At 47.7% G+C, this 20,594-nt stretch overlaps 1 protein-coding gene across 1 annotated transcript; it reads left to right on the forward strand.

Annotated features, from left to right (window-relative positions):
- Positions 1–1,772: 1,772 nt before the first annotated feature.
- On the forward strand, positions 1,773–4,740 carry LOC139046852 (DNA polymerase delta catalytic subunit-like). The gene has a single exon (XM_070520770.1). It carries the CDS (start codon positions 1,821–1,823, stop codon positions 4,683–4,685), a length of 2,865 nt encoding a protein of 954 aa, XP_070376871.1. The 5' UTR covers positions 1,773–1,820; the 3' UTR covers positions 4,686–4,740.
- Positions 4,741–20,594: the final 15,854 nt, after the last annotated feature.

The following is a 20,594-nucleotide window of genomic DNA, read 5'->3' on the forward strand; positions in this document are numbered from 1 at the left end:
ACAACGACGTGCAGTATTCTCCCCATAGTCTAGTTCCTAACTTCTGTAAGCGTCTGCGCGAAGTGTAGTCAAATCTTCCTAGGCCCTGTGCAAGAACATATTCCGACCATTTGCTTCTGGTAGCTTCGGCACTGGCACGAATGCGCTAGTCGATGTCTGACACTTCACTGGAGGGTCCGGATGGTGGAAAACGAAGCTTCTACGCGTTGCAGAAGAGTTGAACATTGAGTCTGCTGGTTCATTGAAACTTTTGCAGCAGCGCTGAACGAAATGACCAAGAAAGACAACAATACTGGAACGCACAGCAGGAATGTCATATTGCAATACCCATAGGTAGCAAGGGTGCAGAAAAGCACATTTTCAGCCTATCTTATAGGAGCGCACTCCGCACCACAATAAATGCGATAATCGTCAGTGTGCTCAACCGTTTGAAGCCACCTATAAAAAACGGCTTGCTCAGCTGTTCTCGGGACCAATCGCAACGATCAAAAATCCCGATAAATAAAGAACGTTTGACAAATTTCTTCTGTGTGTTATTTCTTTGTTGCTCACTTTCTGGCTGTGCTGAACCACGTACGTCCTATTTTTAGGAGAGTTTTCAGTCGCTGACCTGACAGCAACTCCATAGAGATTGATGGCATTCTCCGTTCCCGCATGCAGAATACATTGCTGCAGTATGCCAGCTTTCAAGCTCCGGTGCCAAAGCAGGTAGCGACCATTGTGTTCTAGGAAGAGTAAATCAGGGGAATAAGACTGGGCGACGTTTGACGGACTGACTCATACGGCTCGCCTACAAATTAGAGTACACAAAAAGGAGATCGCTCGTCCATCCACGTCTGAATTGCGGCAGCCAGTCGGTATTCCACAAGTGCAAAGCGATAACAACCCATCCAGATATGCATAAAAGAACAAGAGCGGAGCCCGTAGGGATAAAAAATATCAAAACATTTCTGCTCGAGCAGACTTCGATACTATACAGCCTCGGGAAAGAAAAAAGCTATATGCCGCTTCCGGTGTCGCGTCACGACTAAAGTGCAGAACGTGCCGTTTCCTTGCATTGTTTTTAATGATATTCAAATGACTCGAGCACGCATTTGTTTTGTTGCCGGCGACCTGACATATACCTATGTATACTTAATGCTGAGCGCGTAATACTGAGTACTTACTACTACAGCTAGTACTACGTACTATATTTGCAAACATATCCAATGTGTGGTGTCTGAAATGTGGAACCTCCGACATGTTACCGGTTCTCGAATCGTTTCCGGCGCATTCAGTCAGCAAAAGCATCGCCTTCGAGATCAGTTTCTGTTATACAGAGAGAGCAATCCCGGGGACGTGTATTTAGGCGTAAGCTCCAACGCACATCCCACGCCAGCAGTCCGTCGGGCTCTTGCGGTTTGAAGGCGGCAACGCCAGAGATAGTAAAACAAAGCGCCACTCCCACTCGCATCGCCGGCTTCATCGCCTGATAAAAAAGAGCTGGCCGCCGTAAAAGCGGAAGAGCGCCGTCAGACAACCGTATGCAGATTTCAACTGCTCTGGAGAGTGAGCGATGTACGGAGAGAGTGCGAGTGCGAGAACACAACTCTGGCAACTGTCCTGTGTTCTGGGAAGCAACTGCGTCATAATGTCGTGATAATGGTGGTAGCGGCGGCTTCGACAGCGAGGATTGCGTCTCCTTTCGGTTGGGTCTGCCGCCATCGTTGCAAGTCTACTATCTAAGTCTCTCCTCGCAGAGAGGGCGTGTTGTCTGCTCTCCGGGAGAAAAAAGAAGCTCAGTTGCTCCCTGGCGCGCAGTGTGCGAGGAGCGTTACGCGATGGCCGACGAATGCCGGCCCAGGTCTAAAAGACGTTGCAAGTATCCGCTGTATCCGGTTGACATAGTTTATCATGGTGACCGCAAACGTGGCAAATGTCGCGTCTACGTCTTCGCTAAGCAGGTCGCGTGCCCGGACCCGTGCTACCGGCGTGAGCTCGTTGTCCTCGAAGTCACGGGATGGATGCCATGCATGTATCTCAAGGTGAAGGATGGCGACATCGGCAAAATGAAGCGTACCATTATGGATCGCATTGGACAAAGCACGCGAGACGACGGAATTGACATGTCAAGTGAGTTGACGTTCATCGACGGCTATGGCTACCACCAGGACGACGCCAAAGAACCATTCATCAAGGTATCTATTGGTGATCCAAGTGTGTATAAAAAATTTGCCGAGATCGTGCCATACGAAGTGTACATGGCGCAGGTGGACCATGTGTGCCAATTTAAGGTCGACGTGGGGCTGGCCCATCGTAACAAACTCCTCGTCTTGGGGCCTCACTTCGAGTACAACGAACGGAGTTCCCGCTTTGTAACGTCGGTGAACAACCTCAGGACAGTGGACAATGTCGGTAAGGAGACTCCCGTGTTGAAAGCCATGAGCATCGACATCAAGTGCATCTCTCACTCCGGTAGCTTTCCCAAGGCCGAAGATAAGGACTACAATATTATCCAGATCGCTTCAGTGGTCACTACGGATGTGTTGCGAGCCACCCACGACAGCGACGACTTTCGGAAGTACGCCTTCGTTGTCGGCTCCTGTGACTCCGTGGATAATACCGAAGTGAGGCATTACGACAGCGAGTCCGACATGCTCGAGGGGTTTAGGAATCACGTGGTGTCAATGGACCCGGACGTCATCACGGGTTACGAAGGGCGCAGTTTTCAATGGCCCTATATTCTGGAAAGGTTCCAACATTTGAAGTTGAAGCCGTCGTTTTCCCGACGCCGTTACGGCGGGGAATGGTCCCACTACGTACTCGGCAATAAGGAGTTCGTTGCATCACACGATCGGATTCTGGTCGACATGTGTGATGTAATCACGGCCGAACAGAAACTCAAGTCGCACAGCTTGGACTGCGTCGTCAGGGAGTTTATACCAGGTGAGGTGCAGTTGGAAGATGTCACGTATGAGCAGGTGAAAGAGTTTCACGAGGGCGATTCTGCCACGAGATCCAGGATCGCCGGATGCTGCGTGAAGCGCGCTCTCATGCCACTGAAGCTCATGATCAAGTTCAACACCATGATGTCCATGCTCGAAATATCCAACATAACGGGCGTGCCGATGCGCTACGTATACAGCAGGGGTCAGCAAGTGCGTGTCATGACTCTCATCGCCAGGGAGGCGCAAACCCGCCGAATGTTATTTCCAACAAGGAAGGAGACGTTGGGCAAGAATGGACAACAAGGGTACTGCAGTGACTACCTTGATGACCTTAATGACTCTGATGATGAAGAGGAAGCAAGTGCTAAGAAACCGGCCTTTCCTAGAAAGAGAAAGGCAGAAAGTAGTGACCTAAACAACACGGCATATCAAGGAGCCAAGGTGCTCGAACCAAAGGTTGGATACTATAAAGATCCGGTGTGCACATTGGACTTTGCTTCCCTGTACCCGAGTATCATCATCGCTATGAACCTGTGCTACTCGACTCTTCGCCTGAACGTAAAGCGGCAGATTGAGAATAAGGAAAATAAAGAAAAACAAGACGAAGATTGTTATGAATATGCACAAGGAAAACCTTCCCCGGAAGGGGACGAGTTCGTGCCCGAGAGTGTCAGGAAGGGAATCTTGCCGACGATTTTGGTCGACCTTCTGAGAGCGAGAAAGCAAGTGAAAGAGGAGATGGCCAAATTCGAGCACGACCCGTTCACGCGGTCACTCCTTAACGAGCGCCAATTGGCCATCAAGAAGTGTGCGAATTCAGTGTACGGCTTCACGGGTGCCGTGCGCTATGGAATCCTGCCCTGCATTGAAATTGCCCGATCTGTGACGGCCTACGGCAGAACTCTGATGGACAAGACGGTTTACTACGTAGAAAAGAAATACACCGAGCACGAAGTTATTTACGGAGACACAGACTCGGTGATGATCATCTACCGACGCAAGACGGTGGCCGAAGCCATGGAGATGGGCAAAGAACTGGCCGAGACAATTTCGCGGAAATTTCCTCACCCCATAGACCTAGACTTTGAGAAAGTCTTCAAGCCATACCTGCTTCTCGGCAAGAAGAGGTACGCGGGCGCCGTGTACTCTTCCAACCCCAACACGCACGACAAGGTCGAAGTCAAAGGCATCGAGATGATACGTAGAGACTGTTTGCCCTACCTGGCACGCGTCATGGAAGCTTGCATCCACGAAATGATCGTGAAAGAGAACATACCGGCTGCTCAGGAAATAGCCCAAAGGGCAAAGGATGATCTGCTGTCGGGTAACGTGGACATTGCAGAACTGACCTTGAGCAAGAAGTACAACAAGGAGAAGTATGAGAGGCCCCCGACACATTGGTACGTTGTCCAAAAGAAAAAAGATAGGGGAGAGAAACCTGCCATCGTGGGTGATTGGGTTCCGTACGTTATATGCAAAGAGCTCGAAACGGACCAGGAGAAACTTCGAAAGGAGTGTGAAGAACGGCCACATGAGTTCCTCAAGGGCAGGAACACAGGCAGGAAGCGCTACATTCGTAAGCTCGCATACAGGGCTGAAGACCCGGAGTTTGTGAAGAAGAATCGCTTGCCCATTGACTACGCCCATTACGTGAAAAGCAACTTCCAGAAACCTTTAAAGAGACTCTTTGCGTGCGTACAAGGTGGGAAGCCTAAAACGGCCACCGCCAGACATGGCAAGACAACAAGAAGGAAATGAAAATATTTTTCAAGAAAAAAAAAAGATACCTTTATGTTTTCAATAAACGGCTTGAATTAGACTGGTCTTGTTTTTCTCATGCGTCGTCCGTTCTTCGGGACGTAGCATGCTTCTCTAACCCCACCAAGAACACTAGCGAAAAACTCAATTGGCATATTAGAACAATGGCTTCGTCCATACTTTCTTTTTATCGCTGCGGATAGAAAGAGCATTCTCGAACAATCTAGGAACGTCGGTAACACTATGATCGTTTCCCGAATCGGTCCGGTGTCTTCTTTACAGAAGCAGATATGTTATAGATAAGCGAACAAAGGAAATCATTGGCCTTGGTCGACAGAGATAAGGCCGACACTACTGCTGTCTTCCACGGTGCGCACTGATTCAGGTAGTTGTACAGCGAACCATAGGATATCGGTACCTGTCCATAGGTCTTGCACGTTACATTACACCTCCCTCCCCTTAGGTGGAGGTTCCATAGCGAAGGAGTTGCCGTTTTTTTTCGCATTGATTTGTGCAGCTGTGGAGCTTCCGGCTTTATGCCTTGATCGAATTTTTCACTATGCTTTCCATTTATTCATTTATTCAATAACTCTCAAAGCCCTAGTACATTAGAGAGGGGAGTGGGCAGAATATTAATAACTACAATACAACAGCAGCAACCAGAGAAACAACACAATATGATTGATAACCATAGCACGAGTGATGGCCATAGCTCTTAGGTAGTTGTTGACAAAGCAGGTTCGTAGCAGCACTTCTAGAAGTGTTAATATCTCCAATAGTGTCAACATTGTGTGGAAGGCGATTACAACGTGAGCATATACTGCGAATGGATTGGTCATGATGATAATTAGTGCTCGAAAATGGAATACCTACTTCACATTGGTGACGACTCCTTTGAACTGTAGGATGACTGTCTTGCTAGCCTATCCTTAAGGAATAAATTGTTATGGTAACTCCTATGAAATATACAAATGCGGAATGCTTTTCTACGATGAGTAATTCTGGGTAAGGAAAGTGTATCCTTCATGGCTCAACACTAGCGGTGCAACGATAGTTTGAAAGGTTGAAACATGATTCATGGTTTCGCACCACCTCAAAGTCAACTATGAATGATTCGAGGCCAGGATCCCATATAGCTGCTGCTCATTCCAGTTCAATTCCGACCAATGAATTATAAACCTGCAAGTTGAGTACTGCGGCCTAAGAAAATTTCCACAGAGATAACACAACATATTATTGGCATTTATAGTTTTGTAATCAAAGCGAATTTTCCAATGTGAGTGTTACAAGATGTGGTGGCCAAGGTATTTGTATGAGTACAATGATTCCAAATTTGTGTTGTTAATATGGTATGTTGTGTGATTAATACGTTCTAGACAAACACGCCTGAATAGGAATTTGTTTATGTTTAATGTATTGTTCCATAAATGACATGACTCATAAATCAGGTTAATATCACACTGCAGGATGGCTGTAGCTAAACCACTGTCGATTTGTCTGTACATAACACAATCATTGGCGAAAAGTCTGATGGTAAGGAAGACGACGAAGTGTCTCTGCTAAGGTGGCTGCTCATCGCCCCTGTGAAAAATCTCGCCGTCCGCGTAAATAAGTTCCATACTTCAAGAGATTAGACCAAAAGCCATCCCAGGACGCTCCAGACGTTCATGCGCCGATCTGTTTCCTGGCATTCAGCGAGTGTCACTCCATCGGCCCTGCAGCTGAATTGTGCACCGGGACTAGGCCTAGTGTCTCCGGTGACGCGCTGGCGACGGTAGATTCGCCAGCGCCACTCGTCTCGACAGCATTACCGGCCGCACAATCGACACCTGAGCCTGGATCCCAGCACCTGGTCCCTGCTCCCAACTCCTTCGGCTACAGCCCGCCCACCACCTTCCCAAAATGCACATCAGACCGTGAGTGATCTGCCATCAAGGCGGAGCCCGGCGATGGCTTCACAGTCACCGATTGAGGATGGGGCTCCAATTGTTGTGCATGTCGAACCGAGTACTCCTATGGACTTGTCTTCTACGCTACCATCTGTGCAGTCACCCCCCCCCCCCCCCGTGGTTCTCAGAAGCGTCCTTCGGAACAATCTGCACCAGATTCGTCTTCGGCCAACAGCGGCTCCCAAGGCAAGCTTTCGTGCCTAACGACTGAACACCCAGTTATGTCGACACTGGGCTCGGATTGCTATAAAACAACCATTAAAGCTCTTCTGCAATCAGGTCATCTGCTCTGTTGCCGGATAACTCTACAACATCCCTTCTGCGGTTCATGGTCAGCCAGTTATACAACTCGACATGTGTGATATTACAATGCCTGGACTCTTAATCAAAATGGCGCGTACAGGTTTTCGTGGTGTGCTGCAGTGGAAGTGTAGAGGTCTCTCCACGAAAGTGGGGGAGCTTAAATCCCGCCTTCGTATGAACAAGCTGCAGGTGTGGGACCTGTTACTACAGGAGACCAACACCTTGCCTGCCATTCCGGGCTTCAGTGGATACGTGTCTCCTTCGATGAGTGACCGTCGCGTGCACACAGTTGCCCCTCCAGGAAAGGCGGCAGTGTAAGCTGATACGCGCTATCCTCAGGTCTGCCTTTCTCTTGAAAATTGGTGTAACTCATATCAGGAGATTGTGCAGTTAAGCGGTGGAGTTACCCAAGGCAACTGTTGTGGTCGTCTCATACTATGTAATACCAGCCGGTGGATCTTCGTCACGCGTTAATCTGGGTGGGTTACTGAATGTCCGTCTACAATACCCAGCGTATCCTATTTTAGTCGGTGGCGATTTCAACGCCCCTCACCCAGATTGGGGGTACCCCACTTCTAGCCCCCGAGGTAGGCGTGTGTGGGACACCTTCGCGGATGCGTTGTTTGTACTACAGAAACATCCCGATTCAGCAACGTGAGCTGTGCCTCAAGCTCGACGTACAACGTACGCACCGGATCTTACGCGGTGGTCGGGTCCCAGCACAACCACTTGGCACCTCGAGCCCGGCTGCTGGGGTAATGACCACCATCCTATCATCATCGGCCTTCATCCTTCGCAGGCCTGCCGATTTCGCCGCAAGTGTTCTGTGGTCAACTGGGACAAATTTCGCACCGTTCTCCAAGATACATCTGTGGACTCGTCACCACTACTTGATGACCGCATACAAAGCGCGCTCAATGAAGCTACAACTATCAGCTGGGTAGACGTCAATCGACCGGCACCGGATATCGGCCTGCCGAACTTGTGGGCGGCTCGCAGACAAGCGTAGCTGGCAGCATTCCGAGACCACACTTCTGCACAAGCACGTACAAGACTGAATTTCCTTACTCCTCAGGCCCGAACATATCAACGCGACCTCTCGCGGTGGCACTGGCATACGTGGTGTGAGCGGTTTTCATCCAAGACATGGAATGCTTCTCTCTGGCGAACGTTCCGTTCCATGGAACACGGTTGCCGCCGTCCAGACGCGGCGGCCACAGCCTGCTTCCCTGCTGGCTTCTCGCCGGATGATTTCGGCAGAGAAGCAGTCCGGAAGTTTTTCCCCCAGTACGACGTGTTGCCTCAAAAAGACAATGGTGCTTCCTTGGCAGGCATTCCGACACATATCGACAGGTTACCATCTACAGCACACTCCGAGGGGATTGCAAGCACTTTCACCATGCCTGAGTTGCTTGCAGCGATAGATCGTACCAGTCGCAAGACAGCACCCGGTCCAGACTCTATTACTTATGAGGCTTACAAGAACCTGAGTTTCGCTGTGCTGCCTCAACTCCTCGACACCATTAACAAGGTATGGCTAGATGGCGTTGTCCCTCCGGGCTGGAAATCGGCTATTGTGATCCCGATTCCGAAACCAGGCAAGCCGCCGACCGACCTTGGCAACTTCCGACCCATTTACCTGACGTCGACGTAGTGCAAGCTTTCTGAGAAAATGCTAGCCACACGACTGTCGTGGTGGCCAGAGCACCACGGTTTCTACCACCCTGCTCAAATTGGCTTCCGTCCATCCATAGGTACTGAAGATGGGCAGGCTGTCTTGGCATACTCAGTTTTATCGTCAACTCGCAGCCACACTGCCCATACTGTCCTCGCTATGGACGTCGAAAAGGCGTACAATAACATCAGTCATGCTGCCACCTTGGCTTCAATTGACATGCGGCATTTTCCCCCTACAGTACATAATTTTGTCGAATCTTTCCTTGAAGACCGACACTTTGCAATTCACCTCAGTGGTGACGCCGTCGGCTCACTTGTCCCTCTTCGTGGCGTACCCCAGGGATCGGTATTGTCACCCACATTATTCAATATTGCTTTCATCCCGCTTGCATGGCGCTTACACGATGCACTCAACACAAAGTTCTTGGTGTACGCTGATGACATCACGGTTTGGAGCACTCATTGTGACCTGCGGACTCAAGCCGCTGCACTTTAATCGGCTTTATATATTACGTCGACTTACGCTTCTTCGGTCGGCCTTAAGCTTTCCGTCAGCAAATCTGCTTACATGTCAGTCGCCAATCGCTGGGGCCGGCGTAAACTCTCTGCAACACCCATTCGTCTTCATCTATCCGGAACCCCACTTCAACAATGTTCAACTTTAAAAATTCTGGGTCTGACGGTCCACGAGTCGGGAACTGGAACTTCTTGGCTCTCCAGCGCTAAAAACAGGTGATTCAAACGTTGTGTCTAATAGGCGCATTACTCCTAAAACGGGCGACGCCCGCGCATATCTGTGCGACAGTTGGTGAAAGCGGTAGCGCCACCACGCCTTGTTTATGAAGCTCAATTCGAGCATTTGACGAGGGCACAAGGCGATCGCCTTGAAGCTGTTAATCGCGAGGCAATGAGGGTCATCACTTGCCTTCCACGCATCACCCCGATCGTGACTCTCCAAGAGAATGCACAGCTGAACACACTAGATGAGCTGCTGCAGCAGCGACGTGAGGCTCGCAGTCTTAAGGCCAGCCTTCACACGCAACGTGTGCTCTCAGGGCTTACGCTTTCTCTTACTCCATTCTACCACCACCATCGCCAGTTCTTCCTTCCTAGAGTTTTGTACAGATGAGCAATAACAAGCCATCTGATATACGTCGCCCGACATCAACTCACGCGGCGGCGTCACTTCGTGGCCGAATTATTGCTCAAGACGCCCATCTGCTGCTTGGGTCCATCGTGCTTTATGTTGATGCAAGCATTCAGGACTGTGAAACGACCACTGCACTTTATTGCCCTTGCGCTCCTGCCCTTAACAAGACGTCCCGGTTTCAAATCCAAGAGCCTCCTTCCTCCTTTTGCTCTGAGCTCCTTGCTGTTCGAGAAGCGTTGTGCTCTGTGGCCGCCATCCCATGGTCCCCATGGCCCGCATCATCATCCGCACTAATGCCCTCCGGGTGACGCGGCTTCTGCGACGCGTCAGGCGCATCCCTGAAATGCGTCAACAGATCCATCTTCTGGCAGCACGCATCCCGCAGTCAATATCTATCGAGTGGATCCCACGCGACCTTCTAAGCTTCCAAAGCCGTGCGGATTCTGCGACCCGTCTAGCGACCTCTCCATCGTCACCGCCTCAGCTCTTTCACCTAGATGACGCCACCCTCCTTTTAACAAGAAAGGAGCACCTCCGGCGCCACACACGTGCTCTCATACCTCCGTGTGCGGTAGACCTCCCCCGCAGTCTTACACGTGCAGAGGAGGTTGCGCTTCGGAGGATCAGAGTCGGGGTTGCCCTCACTCCTGCCGTGACTAGGAAGAGGACGCACTTTCGCCCGCTATATCCTCGTTCTGAGTGTCCACTCTGCAAGTCGCGAAATGCTGAAGCCGACATACACCACCTGCTGTGGGTATGCCCTGCACTGAAACCGACGAGGCTCCGGCACCTCGCAGCAGCGGGACTTTAGCCACATAATCCGAGCGATTACACTGCTTGGACGCAGGGACCGCATTATCGATCCCCCTTGGACTTCATTAGATCAGCAAATCTTTTTTAATTAATTTAATCTTTCTTATTCACCCCCATGCCATACCCATGTATGCCCCGAGGCATTTACCCTCGCATTAAAAAAAAGTGATGGAAGACGCTATGTTTGTGGGCAAGTTATTAACGAACATTATAAAGAGCAGACGACTTATTACAGAGCCATGTGATATGCCCAAGGTAACAGAAGAATGAAGGGAGTGAATGCTATTAGCTGTTACAAACTGGGAACGATTTGTCAGTGGATCTTTAAGCCATGCATGAGTGAGTGAGTGAGTGAATAAACTTTATTTGGTCCAGCAAAGCGCGATGAAACGCGCACCCGGCTAATCCCACGACGGGACTGACAGATCTAGTCTGCCGGCCCGATCGCGGGCGCGCTGGACGGCCAGGGTTTGATCCTCAAAGACGGGACTTCGCAGGAGCGCGTCCCACTCTTCCTTGGTGAACTTCGGGCCCAGCGACCCGCACTCCCAGAGCATATGAGGCAACGTAGCTACCTCACCACAGGCCACGCAAGAACAATTCGGATAAATCTCGGGGTATATGCTATTAAGGGACGCCGGATTTGGGTACGAGTTTGTTTGCAGAAGTCTTAGTGTGACCGCCTGCGGCCTGCTTAACTTGGTGTGAGGCGTGGGGAAAACCCTTCTCTCTAAGTAGAAGAATTTAGTGATTTCGTTGTGTATGAGAGGAGCGTCTCTGTGTCCGGGGAGAGAGTCGCCCGATCCGAGGGCAGCGCGGTCGGTAAAGCCACGCGCAGCCTCGTGGGCAGACTCGTTGAGGTTCAGAGGAACCTCCTCAATTGCCCCGACGTGTGCAGGGAACCAAAGGATCGAGTGCATGGAGGTGTTGCCATGTATGGCGCCTTTCAGAATGAACTCTACTATTCAGATTAGGACTGTTTGGTTTAGGAAAGACCAATCCATGTGCTACGGCGTCAAGTGCCTTTGATAAATCTTTAATATGAAAAAAAATAGAATGTAAGTAGTGAGTGAAACGCAAAAGCCGCGTTTCATACGACAATGTGTTTCGGATTGCGTGTTGAACACTAAAAAAAAAAAATATACTACCTTCTAGAAAGTTAGCTATATGCGAGGGAATGACATGCTCCATGATATTGCATGATATGCTTGTAATTGATCTGCGTCGGCAATTATTGGTAGAGTGCTTGTCTCCGGACTTGTAAAATGGAATATCTCCCCCACTTTCCAGTCATCAGGAACACAGCCAATTTCAAGCTATTTCTTAGATAGTTTTGAAAGGATAATGGAGCAGCATAATTTGGTATTAATGAGAAACTTAGAATTGATGCTGTCCATTACTGATGACGAGGATATCTTTAGGTTTTCATTTATTTTAACGCTACCTGTCGAATCAAACATATTGAATGCACTGGCAGAAATTCAGAATGTGGGATAGTCGCGACTACCCAAACTGGAATCGTTACAGAATGCCAGTGAAAACGTGGCATTAAGAGACAGACACATTTGTTCGCTCGGGATTATTGTTCTGTCCAGTGTTTTAAGCGTTAGAGCACGAAAGCGCTTTTATTTAAAATCTTCTAAAACTGTCTCAGATTGTTACTTAACATGAGAGGAAGTACGTTACTTAAAATATGTGCTTTGCCTATTTTGGTGCTTCTTCATATTCAGAATTTACTGAATGATAGATATCCCTGCATGACAGTGAATTAAGAACTTTCGCAAAACGAAACATTATTTTATTTTTGTTCGCTAATCTTTTCAGTGGCTGGTTAAATCAAGGCCCTTGTTTACTGGGCACAACCTTCTTTAGGGGAACAAATGCTTGTGTGAGGGAAGCAAATTTGTCTTGAAATAACGTTCAGTTGGTGTTAAGAGACCACTCAGAGAAGCTCTGCAAGATTACATTCATCGATAGACATTACTCGCGATTAATGTCATCAAAATCAGTAACTCGATAATCTCAGATATGTTTAGTTTGATTTCTGTGACACCTAATTGGTACATTCGTTGTGAAGTGAAGAAGGACATGATCATTCAGACCCGGAAGTTAATCAGTGGAACTACATATATATAGGTCATCTGCTCTTGTCATTTTCATTATGACTTGCCCACAAACATAGCGTCTTCCATCAGAATTTTCGCCGATGATTGTGTTATGTACAGCGAAATCAACAAAGATTTAGCTACAGCCATCCTGCAGTATGATATTAACCTGGTTTATCAGTAATGCCAGTTATGGAACATTACATTAAACATTAACAAATTCAAATCCATGCTTGTTTTTCGAGAATGTATTAACCAAGCAACATATCACATTAACAACACTAATTTGGTATCATTGTACCTATGCAAATAACTTGGCGAGCACATCTTGTAACACTCACACAGGAAAACTCACTTTGATCACAAAACTATAAATTCCAGTAATATGTTATGTTACCTCTGTGGAAATTTTTCTCGGGACGCAGTATTTCTCAATTTGTAGCTTTATAATTCACTGGTCGGAATTAAACTAATATATGCTAATAATATAACTAATAACCGCTATATGGGATCCTGATCTCGAATCATTCATAACTGACTTCGAGGTTGTGCAAAACCATGTATCACGTTTCAATCTTTCAAGCTATCATTGCACCGCTAGTGTTAAGCTATGAAGGACACAGTTTCCTTACCCAGAATTTCTCATCGTAGAAAAGCGTTCTGCGTTTGTATATTACATAGGAGTTACCATAACAGTTAATTACTTGAGGATATATGCTACCAATAAAACCATCCGACATTTTCACATGCATTGATTACCACCATACAGCAGGTATTCCATTTTCAAGCCCGTAATGTTATCACGACCCATTTCTCGCAGTACACGTTCACGTTGTAACCACCTTCCAGACGATGTTGTCGCCATTAGAGATATTAATGCTTCTAGAAGCGCTGCTACGAACCTGGTTTATCAATAACTACCTAACTGCATGCTGCGTCATTCCTGTTAGGCTTGTCAACTGTATTGTGTTGTTTCCGTTGTTGCTGTCATTGTATTGGATTTATTAAAAGTGTACACAATCTCCTATCTAATTAGCTGGGGCTTCGAGGGTAATTGTATAAATAATTAAATAAACCACATGGTGACCACATAGAGACGAGTGATAAAGACTACCGCGCAGAGATAGTAGACTTGCAACGATGGCGGCAGACCCAACCGAAAGGAGACGCAATCCTCGCTGTCGAAGCCGCCGCCACCACCATTATCACGACATTATGACGCAGTTGCTTCCCAGAACACAGGACAGTTGCCAGAGTTGTGTTCTCGCACTCGCACTCTCTCCGTACGTCGCTCACTCTCCAGAGCAGTTGAAATCTGCATACGGTTGTCCAACGGCGCTCTTCCGTTTTTACGGCGGCCAGCTCTTTTTTTATCAGGCGGCGAAGCCGGCGATGCGAGTGGGAGTGGCGCTTTGTTTTACTATCTCTGGCGTTGCCGCCTTCAAACCGCAAGAGCCTGACGGACTGCTGGCGTGGGATGTGCGTTGGAGCTTACGCCTAAATACACGTCCCCGGGATTGCTCTCTCTGTATAACAGAAACTGATCTCGAAGGCGATGCTTTTGCTGACTGAATGCGCCGGAAACGATTCGAGAACCGGTAACATGTCGGAGGTTCCACATTTCAGACACCACACATTGGATATGTTTGCAAATATAGTACGTAGTACTAGCTGTAGTAGTAAGTACTCAGTATTACGCGCTCAGCATTAAGTATACATAGGTATATGTCAGGTCGCCGGCAACAAAACAAATGCGTGCTCGAGTCATTTGAATATCATTAAAAACAATGCAAGGAAACGGCACGTTCTGCACTTTAGTCGTGACGCGACACCGGAAGCGGCATATAGCTTTTTTCTTTCCCGAGGCTGTATAGTATCGAAGTCTGCTCGAGCAGAAATGTTTTGATATTTTTTATCCCTACGGGCTCCGCTCTTGTTCTTTTATGCATATCTGGATGGGTTGTTATCGCTTTGCACTTGTGGAATACCGACTGGCTGCCGCAATTCAGACGTGGATGGACGAGCGATCTCCTTTTTGTGTACTCTAATTTGTAGGCGAGCCGTATGAGTCAGTCCGTCAAACGTTGCCCGTTTTTTTTTTTTATCTGCAAGACAATTTCGTGTTGCAGACGACGCATTTCTAATAAAGTGCGTACTTGTGCGCTTAGCGCAACACTTGTCTGTTTTTTCGCCTATTTTACATGAGCATATAATCCAGTAATACGTAATCCTAATATTATCACACTATCCGATGGTATTTTTAAGGACAGAATCTTATTCGGTGCAATATTTTTTCTAGCGCACAAGGGGTCCATGCCTGCTTTGGCACGATGGCTTGAAAGCTGGCAGGCTGCAGCAATGTATGCTTCCTGGGGGAACGCAGAATTCCGTCAAGCTTTATAGGGTTGCTGTCAGGCAAGTGACTGCAATCACCTCTAAAGAAACGTACACGGTTCAGCACAGCCAGAACGTTAACAACAAAGAGATAGCACAGCGAATAAATCAGTGAAACGTTCATTATTCATCTGAACTGTGGTCGTTGCGCTTGGTGCGAAAAACGCCAGCGAAATCCGTATTTTACAGCTGGCTTCATGCGTTCGAGCGCGCTGACGATTATAATATTTATTGCAGTGTTGATCGGGCTCCCTACTAGATGCGTTGATGATGTGCTTTCTTACACCCCTTGCCTGCTGCGAGCGTTACAACGTGATATTCCACTTATACGTACAGCAGTACAGTACTGTTGTCTTTCATTGTCCCGCCGTTTAGTGCTCCGCCAAACGTTTCACTGAACCGGCAAACTCAATGTTCCACACATCTGCAACCTATAATAGATTCGTTTGCTATCGTCCGCAGGCGAAAGTAGAGGGTCAGACATCGGCTATCGCATTCGTACCAGCGCTAAAACCACCACCACCACGAAGTAAATGGTCGGGATAACTTCTCGCATGGGGTCTAGGAAGATTTGGTGAGACAGATCGAATGCGCTTGTTCAATAATACGTTGAGCCTTCAAGTCTCCTATTTCGCGCTTCGCCCATACCACGAATCGCACCCTGCCCATATGTGAAACTGCCGAGGTGTACAACGAGCATCGAGGGTTCCGCATCCAAGCGAATTTCTTGTGGAACCACAGCGTAATCGGATGCGACATGTACAGAGATGCAAAGATAATCATTCGCTGCTGAACTGGTTGGTTCGCCCGATCTACCACCGACATTTTGCCTACCGGTATCTCACACAAGCTTTTCGAAAAAGAAAGAGAGATACGTTTCCGATCGCCTAACTACAGGGAAGAGGATATACTTAGGCCGTTTGCTTATTATTAATTTCATTAGATGGGCAAACATAATTTAGAATGATTAGAAACAACCATTGCAGTAGCAGTAATAAATATTAGACTAATAAACATTCTATATAACCGAGTGAGACAGATAGTAGAGTGATAGTAGAGTTAGAGTAGATAGTAAGTATAATGCGACACTTGAGCTTGTGTCGTTGGAATCGTTTCATAGCTGCAATGTTTACGCATTCGAAAAGCTTACGCCGTTAATAGCGTGTGAGTGTTGAATTCAGGCTCAATTCACCACGGAAAACCACAAAAAAAAAATCGGCAGAGACACTGAAGACTGCTTAGCTGTGGGAATGCGAAAGCATTATAGTCGCTTTGGTGAACTATTATCTTTTTTTTTCTTTATTACATGGAAAACAATACTGAAGGTGTATTACAAAGTGGACAGAACTACAGACTTAAAACTCAGGCAAACACAAACATGCATCCAAGTGCATCCAGTCTGGCGGAGTTTCCAGCGCAGCGTACGTACTTCTTACATAAGCAGCACTTTCGCGAAAGAAGGATTTTGTAGATCGCAGCCTTTCGTCATGGCGATCACCCAATCTACTTCTCCATGGGCTATATAAACCAAGTACTATGAACATGTCATAGGGAGGACCACCCCTAACCTTAAATGGTAGAAACCTAATTGAATACGGAGTCATGTCAGTGTCCTTTTTAAGCGCCCGTTGGAGAATTTCCCCCAGATATGCAGCGTCCCTACAGTATATGAAACAGTGATCTACTGTTTCGGCACTTGGACAGAGCCAGACAGTTTGTCGACCACGACACAAAGCAACCCCTCGAATTCAACCAAGTTTTAACAGGGAGTGCTTCCGAAAGTAACTTAAAGAAAAATAGTTCACACCACGTACCTCCTGGGGTGAACTATTTCCTCGCGTTCCATGTTCGCACAAGCTCTTGCCTGCATTCTAACTGCGCCTCGGTAAGGGCCAATGAAAACGCGCCAATCGTCTCCACGTGCTCGCTTGGCCGCGAGGAGTTCGTAACTCGAAGGACCGCTCAGCGGCATTCAAGTGGACATTAATGCTTTTTGTTATTTTATACACTCATTCCGTTCCGTTCCGTTCCAAAAACTTTTATTTCCATCAGAGAAGGAGACTCCCTACTCCCTGCCCCTGGCGCGCAGGCCTAGGGACAGGGGTGGGGTTCTCCGCGACTAGATGCAGGCAAAGAGTTGTTGACTCTTCGCGGCCTCTGCCGCCAGATGTATAGCTCTCCTCTGCATGGCGGGGTCCGCGCTTTGCAGAAGGGTTTCCCAGGCTTCTCTACTATTTATTCCTTCCTTGACACCTGGGGAGTCTACGCATTGCCAGATTTTATACACTCATGACGTAGCGCCACCTCCTACTCCTTGGCTTCGCCGTCACGTGGCCAACGATGCACGCTCTAGGCCACACGTTCAGTCTGCCAGAAGGCTGAGACATGACGTGCGCGATGACGCAATCACCAGGCACAGCTTTGAGTCAACCGTAACCGCGGAGCAGCCGTGGCGTTGGGGAAACGCGCTAGTCTCGCACCCCGTAGGTCGAGGCGCGAGTCCCTCCCAGACCGAAACGTGCCTAATGTTCTTTCCAAAGGCATTAACTAACTTTGTTTACAGCAACCTGCCTGAGCAATTTGACGCCAATCCGAGTAATACATTGTGGGATCTTACCCTTCGCCGTGGGCCATTTTTGGTACGGACATTCGGTCACGCCGCCGACTACGACGCCGGGTTTTCGCGTAGTGGGGCATGCAATGTTTTCGCATTAAAATTCCGTACAGAGCAAATACGGTGGCCTTAGCTAACGCCCATCTGCAACACCGCAGTTTCCACCTTGCCGTCAGTCCGTCGTGAAACGACAATGATATCGTGTTGATAAGGACGCCCCATTAGTGCTTGCACAATGGTGAGAGTCGAACAAAAGTCACGTCGCCCACGGGTTTATTCTAGGAGTGTGACGAGAGAGCTCTTCAGCATTGCCGGGTTACGTTCGTGTTTGCTCAAGGACCCTAATATTAATATTAAATTCTTCTTTGCACCTTTATTTTCCTTGTTTAATTTTCCTTTTTCTTTTGCCCCCGTTCTAATCTGTTCCCTTTCACTTCTACGAAACGCATGCACATTGTTACGGTCCTTCGATCCGGGCCTTGGAGTATAGTGAGGCGGCCTCTTTGACCGAATAAGGTGGGTTTAGAGTGGGGTTACATTAGAGTGGTTAGACTTCGCGCATCTGTTTGCGAGAGCTAAACGTTTACTTCCGTTAACCATTTTCTGCCCCTCCCCCTGCAGGTGTGGGTTTTATGTCGTGCCATTAAAAATTGTGGGGTTTAACGTGCCAAAACCACTTTCTGATTATGAGGCACGCCGTAGTGGAGGACTCCGGAAATTTCGACCACCTGGGGTTTTTTAACGTGCACCTAAATCTAAATGCACGGGTGTTTTCGCATTTCGCCCCCATCGAAATGCGGCCGCCGTAGCTGGGATTCGATCCCGTGACCTCGTGCTCAGCAGCCCAGCACCAATACAAGCTGCTTGACACCAAGACCATGTTAGTTGATTACATCGCTATGGAATGCGAATATATCCGTTCAAAGACAGAACCAGGAAGCACTCCGGTTTCCAGAAAACTGACACCCAATTTTTTTTCCTTCTTTTTTTTCTTTTGCGACACATGTAACTCTTTGATGCGAGTATTTTCTCATGTGCTCCTGTATCCGGGCCGGCGAGGGATCCTTGGCCACCCTGAAAATGAGCTGGAACTGCCTCTTTGCCGAAAATCACTGCATTACGAACGAGGAAGGGGCATGTAGCAGGAGTTTAGACACGTAAAGACCCAGAATTTATATATCTCTTTCTTTTTAGTTCAAGTTAAATTATGCAGTGAGAAAGCGTTACCTGAAAATGATAGAACCGCCGTTCGAACCCTCCGAGCAGCTGGAAGGAAGCGCTAAGCCGTTGCGGTTTAGTATGGGAATCCCAACCGGTAGCACAAACATACGTTTTGCCCAGGGTGCCTTGAAAGAACAATGCGAAACCCCCCAACATTGTAGTGCAGTTCACCGTTCGGTTCATGCGCGGCGGGGTTCTTCAGGCAGCCTGGCAACCTCGTAGATGACGTAGGCACTCGTCGGGGCGCGCGAGCGCCCAACTGTAGGCACAAATAAAGTTTGCTCCAATCTAATCCAATCCAATTCGGGCAGCCTAGCAGGAAAAGGTTAGCCGGTACTAACTTTGGCTTCCAAGATGATAGGCACTGGCTGTATGAATTAGCACTTATTTTAGGAAACCAAGGTGTTTTAGGTATTATGAATAAGAGCCGCAAAAGAAAGACGCGTTTTTTTTAGTTTCTAAAGGAACGATGATGTCGCTCCAGTTGGAATTCGCGAGTGATTCGCACCCCACGCGTGAAACTGACCTGGCCCAGGTTGTACAATTGATATTATTGACACGGAAGGTTATTGACCGGTTTATCCTCAGTATGCTTGAACTATGATGTAGGCTACAGCTTCAAATTTGTATACTGTAACACTCATAGCATAAAACAAAATATATGCGCAATTTTCGGTTACCTGTCGCTTCGGCAGCAAGTCAAGTGTGATGTGACAGCACTTACGAAATATAATATGATTTCGCCAGTATAAGTAAATACCGCTCTACAATAGCAAAAAAAAAAGTCACTCTTACTGTAAGAAAAGGCTTGCTAAGCCAAGAAAGACGCAGGAAGGGCAGACAGGTGGCGACGCCACCTTCAATTTCCCGCATCAGCTCGCCATGACGCCACCGATTCGGGCTGTGCTTCCCCGGGCCTAGGTAACGTTTCGTTGATAAATATGGATCGCATGGTAGGCTAAATGGACCGACTATTGAACTCCGCAAGCCACAGTGGCCAAAATATAGGGAAATATTGTTACCTCACAATATCTTTAAATCCGTGACGCCACAGTGCCGTAACGGCGCTAAAGTTCCGTGAAATATTTTTACTATACCTTTGACTTTCATTTTTCTCCTCTAATGATCATCCTATTGCCACGAGATTAACTAATGCAAAGTCTCGAAAGCATCTTTTGTCAGTCTAAATTGATTTAGGCATAGTGTCCTTCAAGCCAGGGGAAGTCAATCATTTGGCGGGATACTCTGTGGCCTCGCTCTCACGACCAATAAAGAAACAATCGAGGACGTAGTGTTGTATCAGTGGGGCCATAGGTACCATACACTGGTCAGAGTGTGCCCCAAAGGACGCCATTACTGACTTTACCACCGATAATGACTTTACTGACTTTACACCGGGAAGGTCGCGTCGAGCAGGCGTGCTTAATTAATTATTATAATAATTCAGCTTAATTAATTGTTGATTAATCAGTTTAATGTTATTATTATATTGTATAACAATCCTGGTCCATTCTACCAGCTTACAGCTTGACCCATAACTTCAGCTGCGGGCTACAAGCCTGCACGGTAGGCGATAACAGTGGGACGTACCATTTCAAATTTTGAGACCCCCAAATGCCATTTATATGCTCGTCTTTCCCTCTTCCTAGCTCTTCACATCCCCTTTCCCTTTTCTTCAATTGT

This window comes from Dermacentor albipictus, chromosome 6 (assembly GCF_038994185.2).
Source record: "Dermacentor albipictus isolate Rhodes 1998 colony chromosome 6, USDA_Dalb.pri_finalv2, whole genome shotgun sequence".
Taxonomy (NCBI): domain Eukaryota; kingdom Metazoa; phylum Arthropoda; class Arachnida; order Ixodida; family Ixodidae; genus Dermacentor; species Dermacentor albipictus.